Source organism: Hemitrygon akajei, chromosome 13, assembly GCF_048418815.1.
Source record: "Hemitrygon akajei chromosome 13, sHemAka1.3, whole genome shotgun sequence".
Lineage (NCBI taxonomy): Eukaryota > Metazoa > Chordata > Chondrichthyes > Myliobatiformes > Dasyatidae > Hemitrygon > Hemitrygon akajei.
The window spans coordinates 34,960,247-34,972,701 of NC_133136.1; the positions used below are offsets into that span (position 1 = coordinate 34,960,247).

At 39.4% G+C, this 12,455-nt stretch overlaps 1 protein-coding gene across 1 annotated transcript in view; it reads left to right on the top strand.

The window, feature by feature from the left end:
• Positions 1 to 12,455, top strand: part of parp8 (poly (ADP-ribose) polymerase family, member 8) — a 374,464-nt gene that overhangs the window by 266,037 nt on the left and 95,972 nt on the right. Inside the window, exons 12-14 of the mRNA XM_073064384.1 lie at positions 158 to 713; positions 4,679 to 4,732; positions 4,816 to 4,911. Of these exons, the coding sequence (XP_072920485.1) occupies positions 158 to 713; positions 4,679 to 4,732; positions 4,816 to 4,911 (706 nt within the window). The remainder of the gene's footprint in view (positions 1 to 157; positions 714 to 4,678; positions 4,733 to 4,815; positions 4,912 to 12,455) is intronic.

Genomic DNA, 12,455 nt, shown 5'->3' on the forward strand with positions numbered 1-12,455 from the left:
ACGAAAGTTTGTCAACCTAAATTACTGAAGCCGTTTCTGACTCCACAAATGCTGCCTAACCTATTGAGTATTTTCTGTATTTTCTATTCCTACTAATTATCTGTTATATTTATTTCCTTGAAATCCAAAGTAAGTCACAAAATCTTTTCAATTCCAGGTCGCCAAGTTATCCTCCACCTGGATGTGGCAAAAGTAAATCAAAACTGAAACCAGAACAAGATGGGATTCCCAAGTCACAGAAACTGCTAAAGAGGAACTGTTCCAGTACTGGGAAGGTGGAAGATGGCTGTGATTCCAAACCTCACAAACCTCTAGGCCGTTCTTTTTCCAGTGATCCTAGAACTGATCAGACTAATTCATCAAAGCCGCATAAACTTTTAAGTCGATCGTGTTCTGCCACCATGAGGCTGGATGAAAATCTTCCCCTGAAGTCCCACAAATTATTGAGCAGGACATGTTCTGGTGACACCAGATGTGAGCACAATAGTGCACCCAAGCCACACAAACTGCTGAGCAAGTCTTGTTCTAGCACTCTGAAGCCAGAGGAGACGGATGGACTGAAACATCACAAGCTGCTGAGCAGGTCCTACTCCAGCAATGCCAAAGTGGGTAAAACAGAGTTGTGCAAAGATCCCACTTCTGAGGGTAGAAGACTCTCACTTACCTCAGGTCTCATTGGCATATTAGCGCCTTCCTCTTCATCACAGCCCACAGTACGTACCTGCCTCGATGTAGTTTCGCTATCTTTATATTCCTTAGAGGTGAACTCAATGAGAAAATTCCATATGTTCCAGGGACCTGCTTGAACAAAATATGGAGCAACTTAGAAAATGAGTTAGCCTGATCCAAAACATTCAGGTTCAGGACAACAGGCACCAGCATCTACTTTAAAATTGAGTCACAGTATTGTATTGGAAGTTGAAAAATCACAATTGCTGTAGATTTAGATCAGTGCTGCAAATACATTAAGTATTTTCAACTAAAATTAAGATCCCTATCTTAATCTATTAATATTGTAGGAGTGTTATAAATCAGATGGTATCACAATTAAACAGCATCGTAAAGCGAGTTCTGTCACTGGATATTTATGATGACTCCTTGGAGGTGACACAGAGCTATCATTGTGACACTATTTTTCTCTTTTTCTGGAGAAAATCAGTTATCAACCGTTTCCCCTCTGCAAGAAGCATTCCTTTTAATCTTTCAGAAACAAACAGCTTGTACTGAAACATTCAGAAATAGCCAACATTGGTAAATGGAATTAATGAATATCAGTAGACCCTTAGGACATAATGTGTTTCGAGTCAAAGTGATAATGGCTATTCTGTGATCTACCATCTTTGCTCAAATATACCATCAGACTATAGGATATAGGAGATGAATTAGGCCATTTGGCCCAATGAGTCTGCTCTGCCATTTCATCATGGCTGATCCAATTTTCCTCCTGATCCTTCTCCCTGTATCCCATCACGCTGTGACATATCAGAAATCTATCAAATTCTGCCTTAAATATACATAAAGACATGGCCCCCACAGCTGCCTGTGGCAAAGAATTCCACAGATTCACCACTCTCTGGCTAAATACCTTTTTTTAAAATCAAAAATATAACATACATTGATGTAAAGTTAACACTCAGCTGAGACAACAATTGTAGCTCGTGGACAGGAGTTCTAACTTTCTATCTCCCACTTTCTGTAGAAGCAATTACTAACAACAATCCTAAAATCGTTTTTAGCTGGGGCACTTACTTGTAGTCATTCTTAACAATGGAAATAGCGTCTGCCTGCCCTCTCAGCAGAAATATTTTCTATCTGCTCTATCGGTTCCCCTTAAGGAACCAGAGTTTTTTCTGATCAGCAGCTAGGAGGTTTAACTTGGACCACTGTTTTGGATGTTTTGAATTCAACTTTGCCTTAGGCAAAGTTGCTCCACATTTGGTGGATTATCTCAGTACACCATTTTATATTGACTCTGGTTAAATACTGTTGTTTTTAAATCTCACCTTTGTCTACAAATTCTCCCCTGTTCTCTGTCCATCCTTTGTAATCTCCTCCATCACCCCATCTCTGACCAGGCACTGATCATCTGCACTGGTTCCTTTTTAAAGCACAATGTCTAGTTTTGTTTGTATCCTTGTGGAGCACCCTAGGACGTTTTGCTAGCTTAATGATGCTACATACTGTAACTACAAATTATTGTTGTTAGCGTTGTTGTTCCACAACAGCTTTTTTTATTGGTTGGTCTCATAGAAACCACTGGGCAAAATGCTGTGTGCACAGCCAGCATCATTGCAAATTCTTGCTGACTCTACAGGGGCATATGTTTGTAGCCATGAGCAACACGCTGACTGAGAGACTAAAACACCAACTTTCCATCTGCTTACACTTGGACTAGATAAATTAGGTACTGACTACGGCATACCTGAAATTTAGAGTCCTTAAAACATACTGACAATTTATTTTGTTTTCTGCTGTGTCTTTTCATTCTGAATCTTTAGTTATTAAGGTCTTGGGGATATTTTGTCATTTGCTTTGACTTTTCTTTGTTAAAATGGCGAACAGAAAATATGACTATGAATATTCTAGTATTTTTAACCCAGGGTGTTACTAGCTAGACACCCCAAAACCTTTCGCCATTTACAAGGCACAAGTCAGGAGTATCACAGAAACAGTCATAGAGTTAAACTGCATGGAACCTACTTATCCATGCTGACCAACTCGCCTACCGAAGCTCATCCCATTTGTGATTACGCTCTGCATGTCTGAATGAGTACAGCTGTAAAGATTCTCACACAACGTGGCACAATCCAGGAAAATGGTACCACCCCACCCACAATTTCTTTCTTCACTAGTGCATAATAGGTACAGTTAATTAGAATCTGGTTTATTATCATTGACATATGTCGTGATATTTATTGTTCTGTGCCAGCAGTGCAATACTATTCAAACTTACAATAAAAAAAAGTAATGTGAAAGAAGAATAGTGAAGGGTTGTGTATGAAACGGTCGGTCCTCAAACGTGGTAGGCGTGTGCCTGTGATGGAGCTGTAGGTGGCAGTGTCCGTCATCTAGAATAGTCCACTGCATTTATTCACCAGCCTATTCCAACAGCCCTCGCAAACACACAACCTCTACTCCCCAGAGGGAGAAGGCCAGCAGATGCATGTTTCTTTCCAAGATGCACTCCGTCCTGTCTTGGAAATGAGTTGCTTTTTCCATCACCACTGGGTTGAAATCCTGGAACTCCCTCCCCAACATGACTGTAGGAGTACCTTCACCAGAAGAGTCAGGGAATCATAGGTGAACACACTGTGTCACGACTGGTGGAGTTGTTGCCTTACAGCTCCTGTGAATCAGTTTCAGTCCTGACTTCCAGTGCTGTCTGTGTGGAGACTGCATGCTCTCCCTATGACTGCATGAGATTCCTCAGGTGCTCCACTTTCCTCCCCCATCCTCCCGCATCCAAAGACATGCAGGTTTACAGGTTGATTGGAGACAGTACCTGTGCAAATTGTGCAGGTGAGTGATAGAATCTGGGGAAAGCCGGTGAGAATGTGTCAAAGTAATAGCTAAGACTAATATAGCATAAAAAGGTGGGGCAGATGGCTAGAGCAGACTCAATTGGCTGCTGTCTAACACTGTGACTTCATGACTGTAGTGGTTCAAAATCATCTTCACAGTGAATTTATTTATTTATATTTAAAAACTACTTATTCATTTAGACAGAGGCAACTATATGCCAGTTATATGCAGACCCTAAAAAATGAATGAAGGGAAAAAAGTTCTCAAAATTCTCCAATATTGTGATATTTTTTGTTATTTATATTGTTTAGCGTACTTGATAAATCTTATCTGTTGACTCAGGCAGTGGTTTGATTCAGAAATATTGCAGAGACTTAAGTGAGTGAAAATCAAATATAGAGCATGAGACAGTTGAGCAATGTTTATAAACCAAAGAAAAAAGGTGATTGAATTTACCTCTTGTCCTGTAATAATGCTAGCACCAGAACAATTGTTTCTGATGGATATGAATCAGAAAGCTGTGAGTCTGCAGCTCCCTTTATAAGCCTTAACTTTTTTAAATCCTTCAATAGCTCCTGAACTTTTCTGATAGGATGCAGTTAGAAAACTCCCTTGTTCTCTCAACAAAGTCCATTTTTATTTGCTAGAAATTCATGCTTTCAAGTCGTAGTTAGAAACACCCTTGCCCATCCCATCATTATTTTGACCCAATAGTACCTCCCATTGTAAATGTTCAAGCCTTCATCAATTCTGCAGCATCAGGTTTCAAATTTTTGGGAAAGGAAGGTTTTAGGAGACAGAAGTTATTCTGATTCAGGCCAGGATTATGAAGAATATCTGGAAAACTGAAGATTAATCTCATCCCATTAACAATTTTCAAGATATTGTTTATAATCTTTAGTGCCATACCAATATAGTTACTTTATTAGTGTAAAATTGTTACATCAGAAAAATGGTTAGTCATGAGCTAATCCAAGTAGTTTTGTTCAGTTAAAAGTCCTTTCATTAACTGATATAGTTCCTTAGGTTATAATAGAATAAGCAAACTCTAGACGTTTATATGCTATATTAAGAAATGTAATTTGTCTTTAGGCTGATTATCGTTGAACTTGATAGTTATGTTTATTGTTTTCTTGTCGTTCCCTTTTCCCATTAGTCTAGCTTTAATGTGAAAACACTAGTATCAAGGGAGCATGGGTTTCTCGTGCAGGTAAGGAACTTGACAGCATTATTACTTTGACTACTGTCCAATCCTTTACATTTTCACAACTAACAAGACCTTATTGTGCGCAGACCATTGAATATGCAGAGCAGCGGATACCAGTCCTCAACGAATACTGCGTGGTGTGTGATGAGCCTCATGTCTTTCAGAATGGACCAATGCTTCGGGTGAGTGGAACTGATATTTCATTTACTTTAAACATAGCTAATTGTTTCATTATGGTGTGCACTCAATGATGAGAATGCAGGTATATGAAAAGAATAATGAATTTTGAGAATTTTATGCTAAATGGCTGAACTTGAACTGACTGCACTTGCTTGCTCTTCAATACAGTTTTGCAACTTGTTCTGATGTATTTCATGTGTCTCAGCTGGGTCGCACTGTTACCTGAAAGGAATAATTGATTCCTGGTATTAGATGGCATCAGTGGATGTAATGGAGGGAATGTCGTACCTCTGTAAAACCACTGTGGCCAGTTCTGGCCGTCTCATCATCGGAAGGATGTGGAAACTTCAGAGAGGATGCAGAGATTTACCAGGACACTGCCTGGGTTGGGGAGCATAGGATGGGTGAGCTGGAGCTTTTCTCTTCAGAATGAAAGAGGATGAGAGGTGACCTGATAGGGAAGTACAAGATAATAAGAGATATATATTGAAAAGACAACCAGAGACTTTTTTCCAGAGTAATACAATGGGGCATAATTCTAAGGTGATTACAGAAAGCTCTGGGGGGAAATGTTAAATGTAAGGTTTTTTCCACAGAATAGTAGGTGCATGGAATGCACTGCCAGGGGTGGTGGTAGAAACAGATACGTTAGGGACATTTAAGAAACTGGTAGGCACAGGAATGATAGAAAACTAGGCCGCTATGTAGGAGGGAAGGGCTTGATTGATCTTACAGAAGGTTAAAAGGTGAACACACATCATCGGCTGAAGAGCCATACTGTGCTGAAATTCTCAGTATTCTATGTTTAACATCAGCAGTCTATGCACTAGCTTTATTCTAAGGTGGATTAGAAGACTATGGCCAGAGTGTACACTAAATCCACTTCCACCGCTTTATTCCCTTGTGGTAATGTGGCATGTCTTCTCTTGTTCTAATAAAACTGCTGAACAAATTCGATGTAAAACTGATCTCTCTTCAATTGACTGAATTTAGCCATCCCCCAATGAATCACATTTAAATGTGATTATCACTAGTCTTTTTCCACAATTGCTCCAAATTTTATGATACTCAGGGATCATTGTTCTAAGTCCACCCCACTAAGACATGCTTGGGTTGTCCCACAAGGTCTGTCTCCACTGCTTCCTTCCTAATCGGGCTGTAAGCACATAGGTCAAGTAAGTTGTCATGTGTACAGATCAATTTGTTTGTCACTTAGGAAACTAATAGGACTAGGAAACTAATAGCTAATAGGAAACTATTCCCCACAGCAGATGTGTCTAAAACTAGGGGACATAGGTTTAGGGTAAGAGGTAAAAAGTTTAAAGGAGATCTAAGGAAGTATTTTTTACCCTGAAGATGATCAGAGTGTGGAAATTTCTGCCTGAGGGGGTGGTGGGGGCAGAAGCTCTCACAACATTCATCAAGGTGAACACAGAAGACTGAAGACTATGTAAGGGTAAATGGCATTAGCATTGATAGGCTAGTTTTTATCTGTTCCTGCCAACAAGAAACTATGAGGCCTAATCCCATCTGCCAGCAGCAAGGCCGTATCTGAATAATTAGGCAGTCGATTTATAGCTCACTCTCCTCCAGAATACCCAACAATTTAAGGTATACTTTTGCTCTCAGTATGAACTATAATAAGACAACTGCAGATATTGAAACTCTTCTTTACATTGGAATTTTTTTATAACATTCATTTAAGTTCTGTACAGTCAGCATGATTGAAATCAAGTAGGTATTCAAGCAATAATACAGTTTTAGAGTCTTGTCAGCTTCTCAGAGATGGCTATGCACCATGATTTTCTATTAAGTGTTATTCAGATGTTTCTGTGTTTAAAAAAATGAGTGCAAGCTTTAACACATACTTGGGAAAGTTCAACAAATTCTAAAATACTTCTGGAGATTCCCCTGCCCATAGGCTCTAAGAACAGTTGAATCTGCCTAAAGCGAAACAACTGCCGTTTCAATTTAATGTGCTGTCACATAAATACACATATGCTTGTCCAAGGAGGTCAAATGAGAGGATGCAGCTCACTTGAGCCTTTGTGTTCAGGAACAGAAAGTGTGTGGATGCTCCAGGCTCAAAACAATCAAGCCCGTTGGAATTTTATGTGGTCAAATACAAGATTAATGTTGATTCTGATATTTATGCCAATGTTTAATGGCAGTCACCAATCTTTCTGTTCTGTTGTGTATTTTGCTGTAGACCTTAGTTGGTACTTGTTGAACTTTGGGTGGAATCTTGTGGTAGTATTTTTAAGATGCAAAAAAAGAAAGGTGTGTTTGTTTAGTTCTTCTTGTGATGCATTGGACATGCAAGGCCTAATGGGTTACTTAGGTCATTGTTGAGGGGCTGCGGAAGAACGCTGGCCCACCCAAGTGATGGCTCCCTGATTTTATTAGATTACCAGAAACCCAGGAAATCCATGCTGTGCCTAGGTTGATGCCATCTGGTGTGTCCTATGACAGAGTAAATAGATTGGTGGGGAGGGTGGTGCTACTTTTGTGGTTTTCAAACTCATTTGCAGAAAAAATCATGGAAAATCAACCAAGGTAGCAGCAGGCAAATTTATTTAAAACTATCTTAAAGTTTCCCTCCACAATAATATATTCCTGAGATGATAGTTTTGCTGACAGCATGTCTGTGATATGCTTTGGCAGTAATGATAGACTGTAACTGAGTGGCTTGCTAAATCATGTTGGGAGCAGTTCACAAATTGACCCCCTTGGTGTGTGTGACTAGGGAATTCGCAGCACGCAAAGATTCTCATCTGGCTTTGGCAAACAGATTGATTTGTTACATCCTGATCCATGATAACTTATATGGATATCAGTCTTTCTTACTCCCCGTGTTTAAACAGACTGGGTTTAGATTATGAATCAATTTTAATCTATTTCATAGATGCAGGCTGCAGAATTACTGATTTAACAACATTCTCAACTACCTGCTTTCCTGAGACCTCTTCTGGGGTGAATCCATAGACAGTTTGAAGGATCCATAAATTTCAGGCTTATTCTGTCCAAAGATTTCAGTCAAGGTTCTTCATAAATCAGCTAAAGTAATACTTCTGACACCCAGCAACAAAATGGCAGGAGATGGAGTGTCTGTACTGAGAGCCAGTCAGCTACAGACACACAAAAACTCTTGATGACTTTTCTCTTGGTAGCTGTGAGGCACTGCTGCCCAAGATCCTCCCACCCTCTCTCCCCTTAGGACTACTTGCCTGTGTGGTTAAATTTCAGTGAAGGACTCTGCCATATGTACCAGCCCGTGCACATCTGCACGACACACGTAATGTGAGACCCATGCTGTAACATGAAACACATTAGTGCAGAACATTGGGATGTTGCAACCGCTCCTGTATGATCTAAAGCACTCAGATGAAACTGTATAATATTTAGTGCAGCAATTCTCAGGATGTGTGGATGTACACTGCATTCTGCGTGTTCACTTTGGAAGGATTTGTGCTGATTACTGTGTTGCTTTCTCCATGCTCGCCGATTCTCCATGCCATGCTCTCCATGCTCCCCTACGCACTCCTCATAATATAGTAGTCTCCTGTTCTACTTTGCAGCCTGGCCCATCAACATCTTCTCTAGCTAAATTTGATGTGATCTTTCCCTTCAGGCTGTGCCACCCTTTCCCTCTGCCCTGTCACAAGCTCTCATGCTCGGCCTCTCATCATCTGCAGATCCGGTTTTTATGCAACTCTGTTGCATGTTTTGGTTAGAAGAAGAAAGAAAAGCAGTGCAAAAGAAAGAGTATAGTTCTGAGATTTCAATATATGTACATGGCTCATTGAGAGATTGAGATCATGGTTCATAAAGCACTGGCATGCTTTTCACTGTATCTCAGTACATATTACGATAATAAACCAATTCCAATTCCACCAGGATTGTAGGATTGATATCTAAGAGAGTGGAATACAAAACCAAAGTTATATTGCAATTAGAAATTGGTTCTAGTTTTGTTCTACATATAAGAATGGACAGTAGAAACTCTTGAGAGGGTTGAGAAAAGATTTAGCAGATTGATTGATGGGATGAGGAACTGAAGACACATTAATAAAATAAAGAGACTGTTGTTGTTGTCCATTAGTATAGTAAAGATTGAGAGATGGGAGGTGTTCAAAGTCATCAAGTGTGCGGAGGAATGAGAAGAGGGAAAAGAGCTCACACTGGGCCATGTGCGAACCATGGCCAAGAACCAAACTATATTGAGTTCAAGTGACTCTGAAGGAGTTGGAGTAAGACTCCATGACAGGGAGGTGGAAGTGAATTTGATCATAACTTTAAAAAGTGAACTAAACAGATAATTCTGTCAAAAGAAGTCTTGTACAGCTGCAGGGAATGAGACTGACTAGTCTTCTGTTGAGATTCAGCATTGGCTTCATGAGCTGTTTAAAGAAGAGCAGAGGTCACAACTGCCAGAAGACTTTATGTGTTATGCTAGATTTGAGGACTTGATTTTGCATAAAATTGGATAAATTCTCTCAACGGTTTCACTGTTTTGTGTAGTCTCACAGAATGGAAATTGATACAAAGTGCTGAACATACTGCATAGGTGTTAGGAAATAGTGACTTTCAGAGCAACACATTAACCAAGCCACTCATGTATTTAGTAAAGAGCACAGCTTCACTGATGGCAGTGTTGTTAAAAAAACAGTGAACTTAGTCTACATAGGGTATGTCACTGTGGTAAGGGTAGGGCAAGGGTAATAAGCACAATATCTGTGGCTGTTGTTATGCTTATTACCCTTGCATCACCTGATCTAATTAGTTGTCTGTTGTACTTCATGTACCAAATAAAACAAGGCGGCCTCTGGTCTCGCAATAAAACCTGTGTTAATTAGATGTGATCATCTGATGTCTCAGACTTATGTTCTGTTCTATAACTAATTTTTATCTTAATTCCATCTATGGAGATTTAAGTTGCTATTTCAATGTAATCCTTTCCAATTGGTTAAGTCTGCTGAGAGAATTATTTCTCTGGTAAGTATAAATGTAACAGTAAGATTTCATAAATTTTTCATCCTTAAGTAAATCATGAAAGCATTCTAAAGAATATGTCACAATTACGTTTATGAATTGGTGAACACATGTCAACCAGAAGAATTCTTACTTCAAGCCTTCAATATCTTATCAGTGTTTCTTTGTAATCTGCAATACTCCTCTCAGATATTATTTCTGTGCTTTTTTCAGACATAAATACTTCAAAAGAATTTAAAATTAAGACATTTAAGGCTTTGAATTTTTCAAGTACCCTTGAAAAACTTGAAACGTAACTGTCAATTAAACATAAACACAAGAAATTCTGGAGATGTTGGTAATCTTGAGCAACACACACAAGATGCTGGAGGAACTCAACAAGTCAGGTTGGGAATATGGAGGAGAATAAACAATCTGACTCTTATGATTTTAGTGTTCGAGTAGTGGAACAGTTGCAGAGTCAAAGGCAGGAATATGGTTTGGGGAGGTGTGGGAAATTACCCTTAACTTTCTATTGAAGGTTGACAATTAGATTAGGACTCAGTCAAAATTGACTACAAATACCTTACTTGTTTGAATTCTAAATTAATGTTCCATATGTGCTTTGATGATGCTCTTCAAGCAAATAATATTAAAGGAGGTCATCCAGGCTATGCATTCCTGAATCCAACAGAAGAGCTCAATAAAATTCTACCTCCTCCCCTACCCATAAGTACCCACACTCCTCCACCTCTAATCTTTCCGAATCAAGATTGTTCCTAAATGGTCCGATACTTCTCAACCCTCTTCAACATTGTTCAGATTTCCTTTACCTTCCATGAAAAAATACAACTGCGCACGAGATGCAAAATATAGAAAGATCTCATGGTTGGATGGAATAAATTATTATTTTCAGTCAATGTTAAAGTCAGAGGATCAAATAACTAATCAACCAGCAGTTCCATTTTGCAGCGTGTTATCATGGAGCACTGTAGTTTTCTGTAAAAGAGAACATGCTGAGTTTATTGATTGGACTTATCTGAGTCTAAGGGATGGGGCCAGAGCATTATAAGGTAATTAATAATCTAAACCAAAAAGCATTGGCTATATTTCTCCTTCCTAGCAAAACTGCAGTGTGATAGAGAGAAAAAGTGACATAATTACCAATATGTTGTTCATTGGCTGCATGGAAAAAATAAGCAGCAGCTTCAGATAGGTCTAAGCTATTGTATGGATCACATAGGCCAGGTTGGCTGCAAGTTACTATATAAATAACGATTTTGTCACTTCCTTAGTTGTTTTCCCCTGGTGGTTCTGACTCACACTAAGTTAAGGATGAACTCAGCTTAGTGTGAAATAGGCTGTCTGTTGTGAGAAAAGCTAACAGATAAAGAAATGCCTAACGAAGCCAGCTGATGAGCCTCAACCTTGGCTGGAAGAAGGAGAATAACTTTTAAGCAGTGTCACTCAAAGTCTAATACTACAGGGCATAGCATTAAGGTAATTGGAGGAAAGATGGTGTTGAGGTGGAGGATCAGCTATTATTTAATGGTGGATCAGACTAGCAAGGGCAAATGACCTGACCTTCTCCAATAACTGACATCCTTATACTATAATTCAGTTTAGAAAACATGCACACCTATTGGTGTGGATGAGAAAGGAATTAATTGATTCTGCTGCCCCTCAGACATTCAGAGCCTTCTCTCCCTCCTCGTTTCAGTTCTAGGGCATATTTGAAGAGCAGCAACCATGGAACAGTACAGGTCATTCCGTCCACAATGTTGTGTAGACCATTTAACCCCTAAGATCAATCTAACCCCTCCCTCCTACATAGCCCTCCATTTTTTTCATTCATGCTCCTATGTAAGAGTCTCTTAAGTATCTCTAATGTATCTGCCTCCATCACCATCCCTAGCAGAGCATTCCATCCAACCAGCACTCTCAAACAAATGTACTTCTGACACTCCCCTACCTAAATTTACCTTAATGCTATGCCCTGTAGTTTTAGTCATTCCCATCCTGGGGAAATATCTCTTGCTATCTACTGTATTTATGCCTCTTATCACCTGACACACCTCTATCAAGTCACATCTCATCCTCCTTCTCTCCAAAGAGAAGAGCTCTAGCTCGCTCAACCTTATCTCATAGGACACGCTGTTTAAAACTGGCAACATCCTGGTAAATCCCCTCTGCATCCTCTATAAAGCTTCCATAGCCTTCCTATAATGAGGTGACTAGATCTGAACACAATACCCCATGATATCGTTTTGAAGGTGACCCTATCCCTATGAAACCAGTGCCTATTTGAACTTCAAGCAAAGAAAGTCAGGAAGAAATATAGAAAAACAAAGTCATTATACCAAATGATAGATGGCTTAGATTGGCTGATAGATGTGATGGTGCTCACTTCCTCTGACGTGATGGTCCCGATTTAATTCCACCAACCAGGAGGTAAAATGCAAATCATTGGGTTATTCATTTTCTTATATCACTCTGATGTTTTCTGAATAGCCATTACTCATTGGTGTCACAGTTGTGATATTCATTTGAAATAGAATTTAATATGCAATGCTAC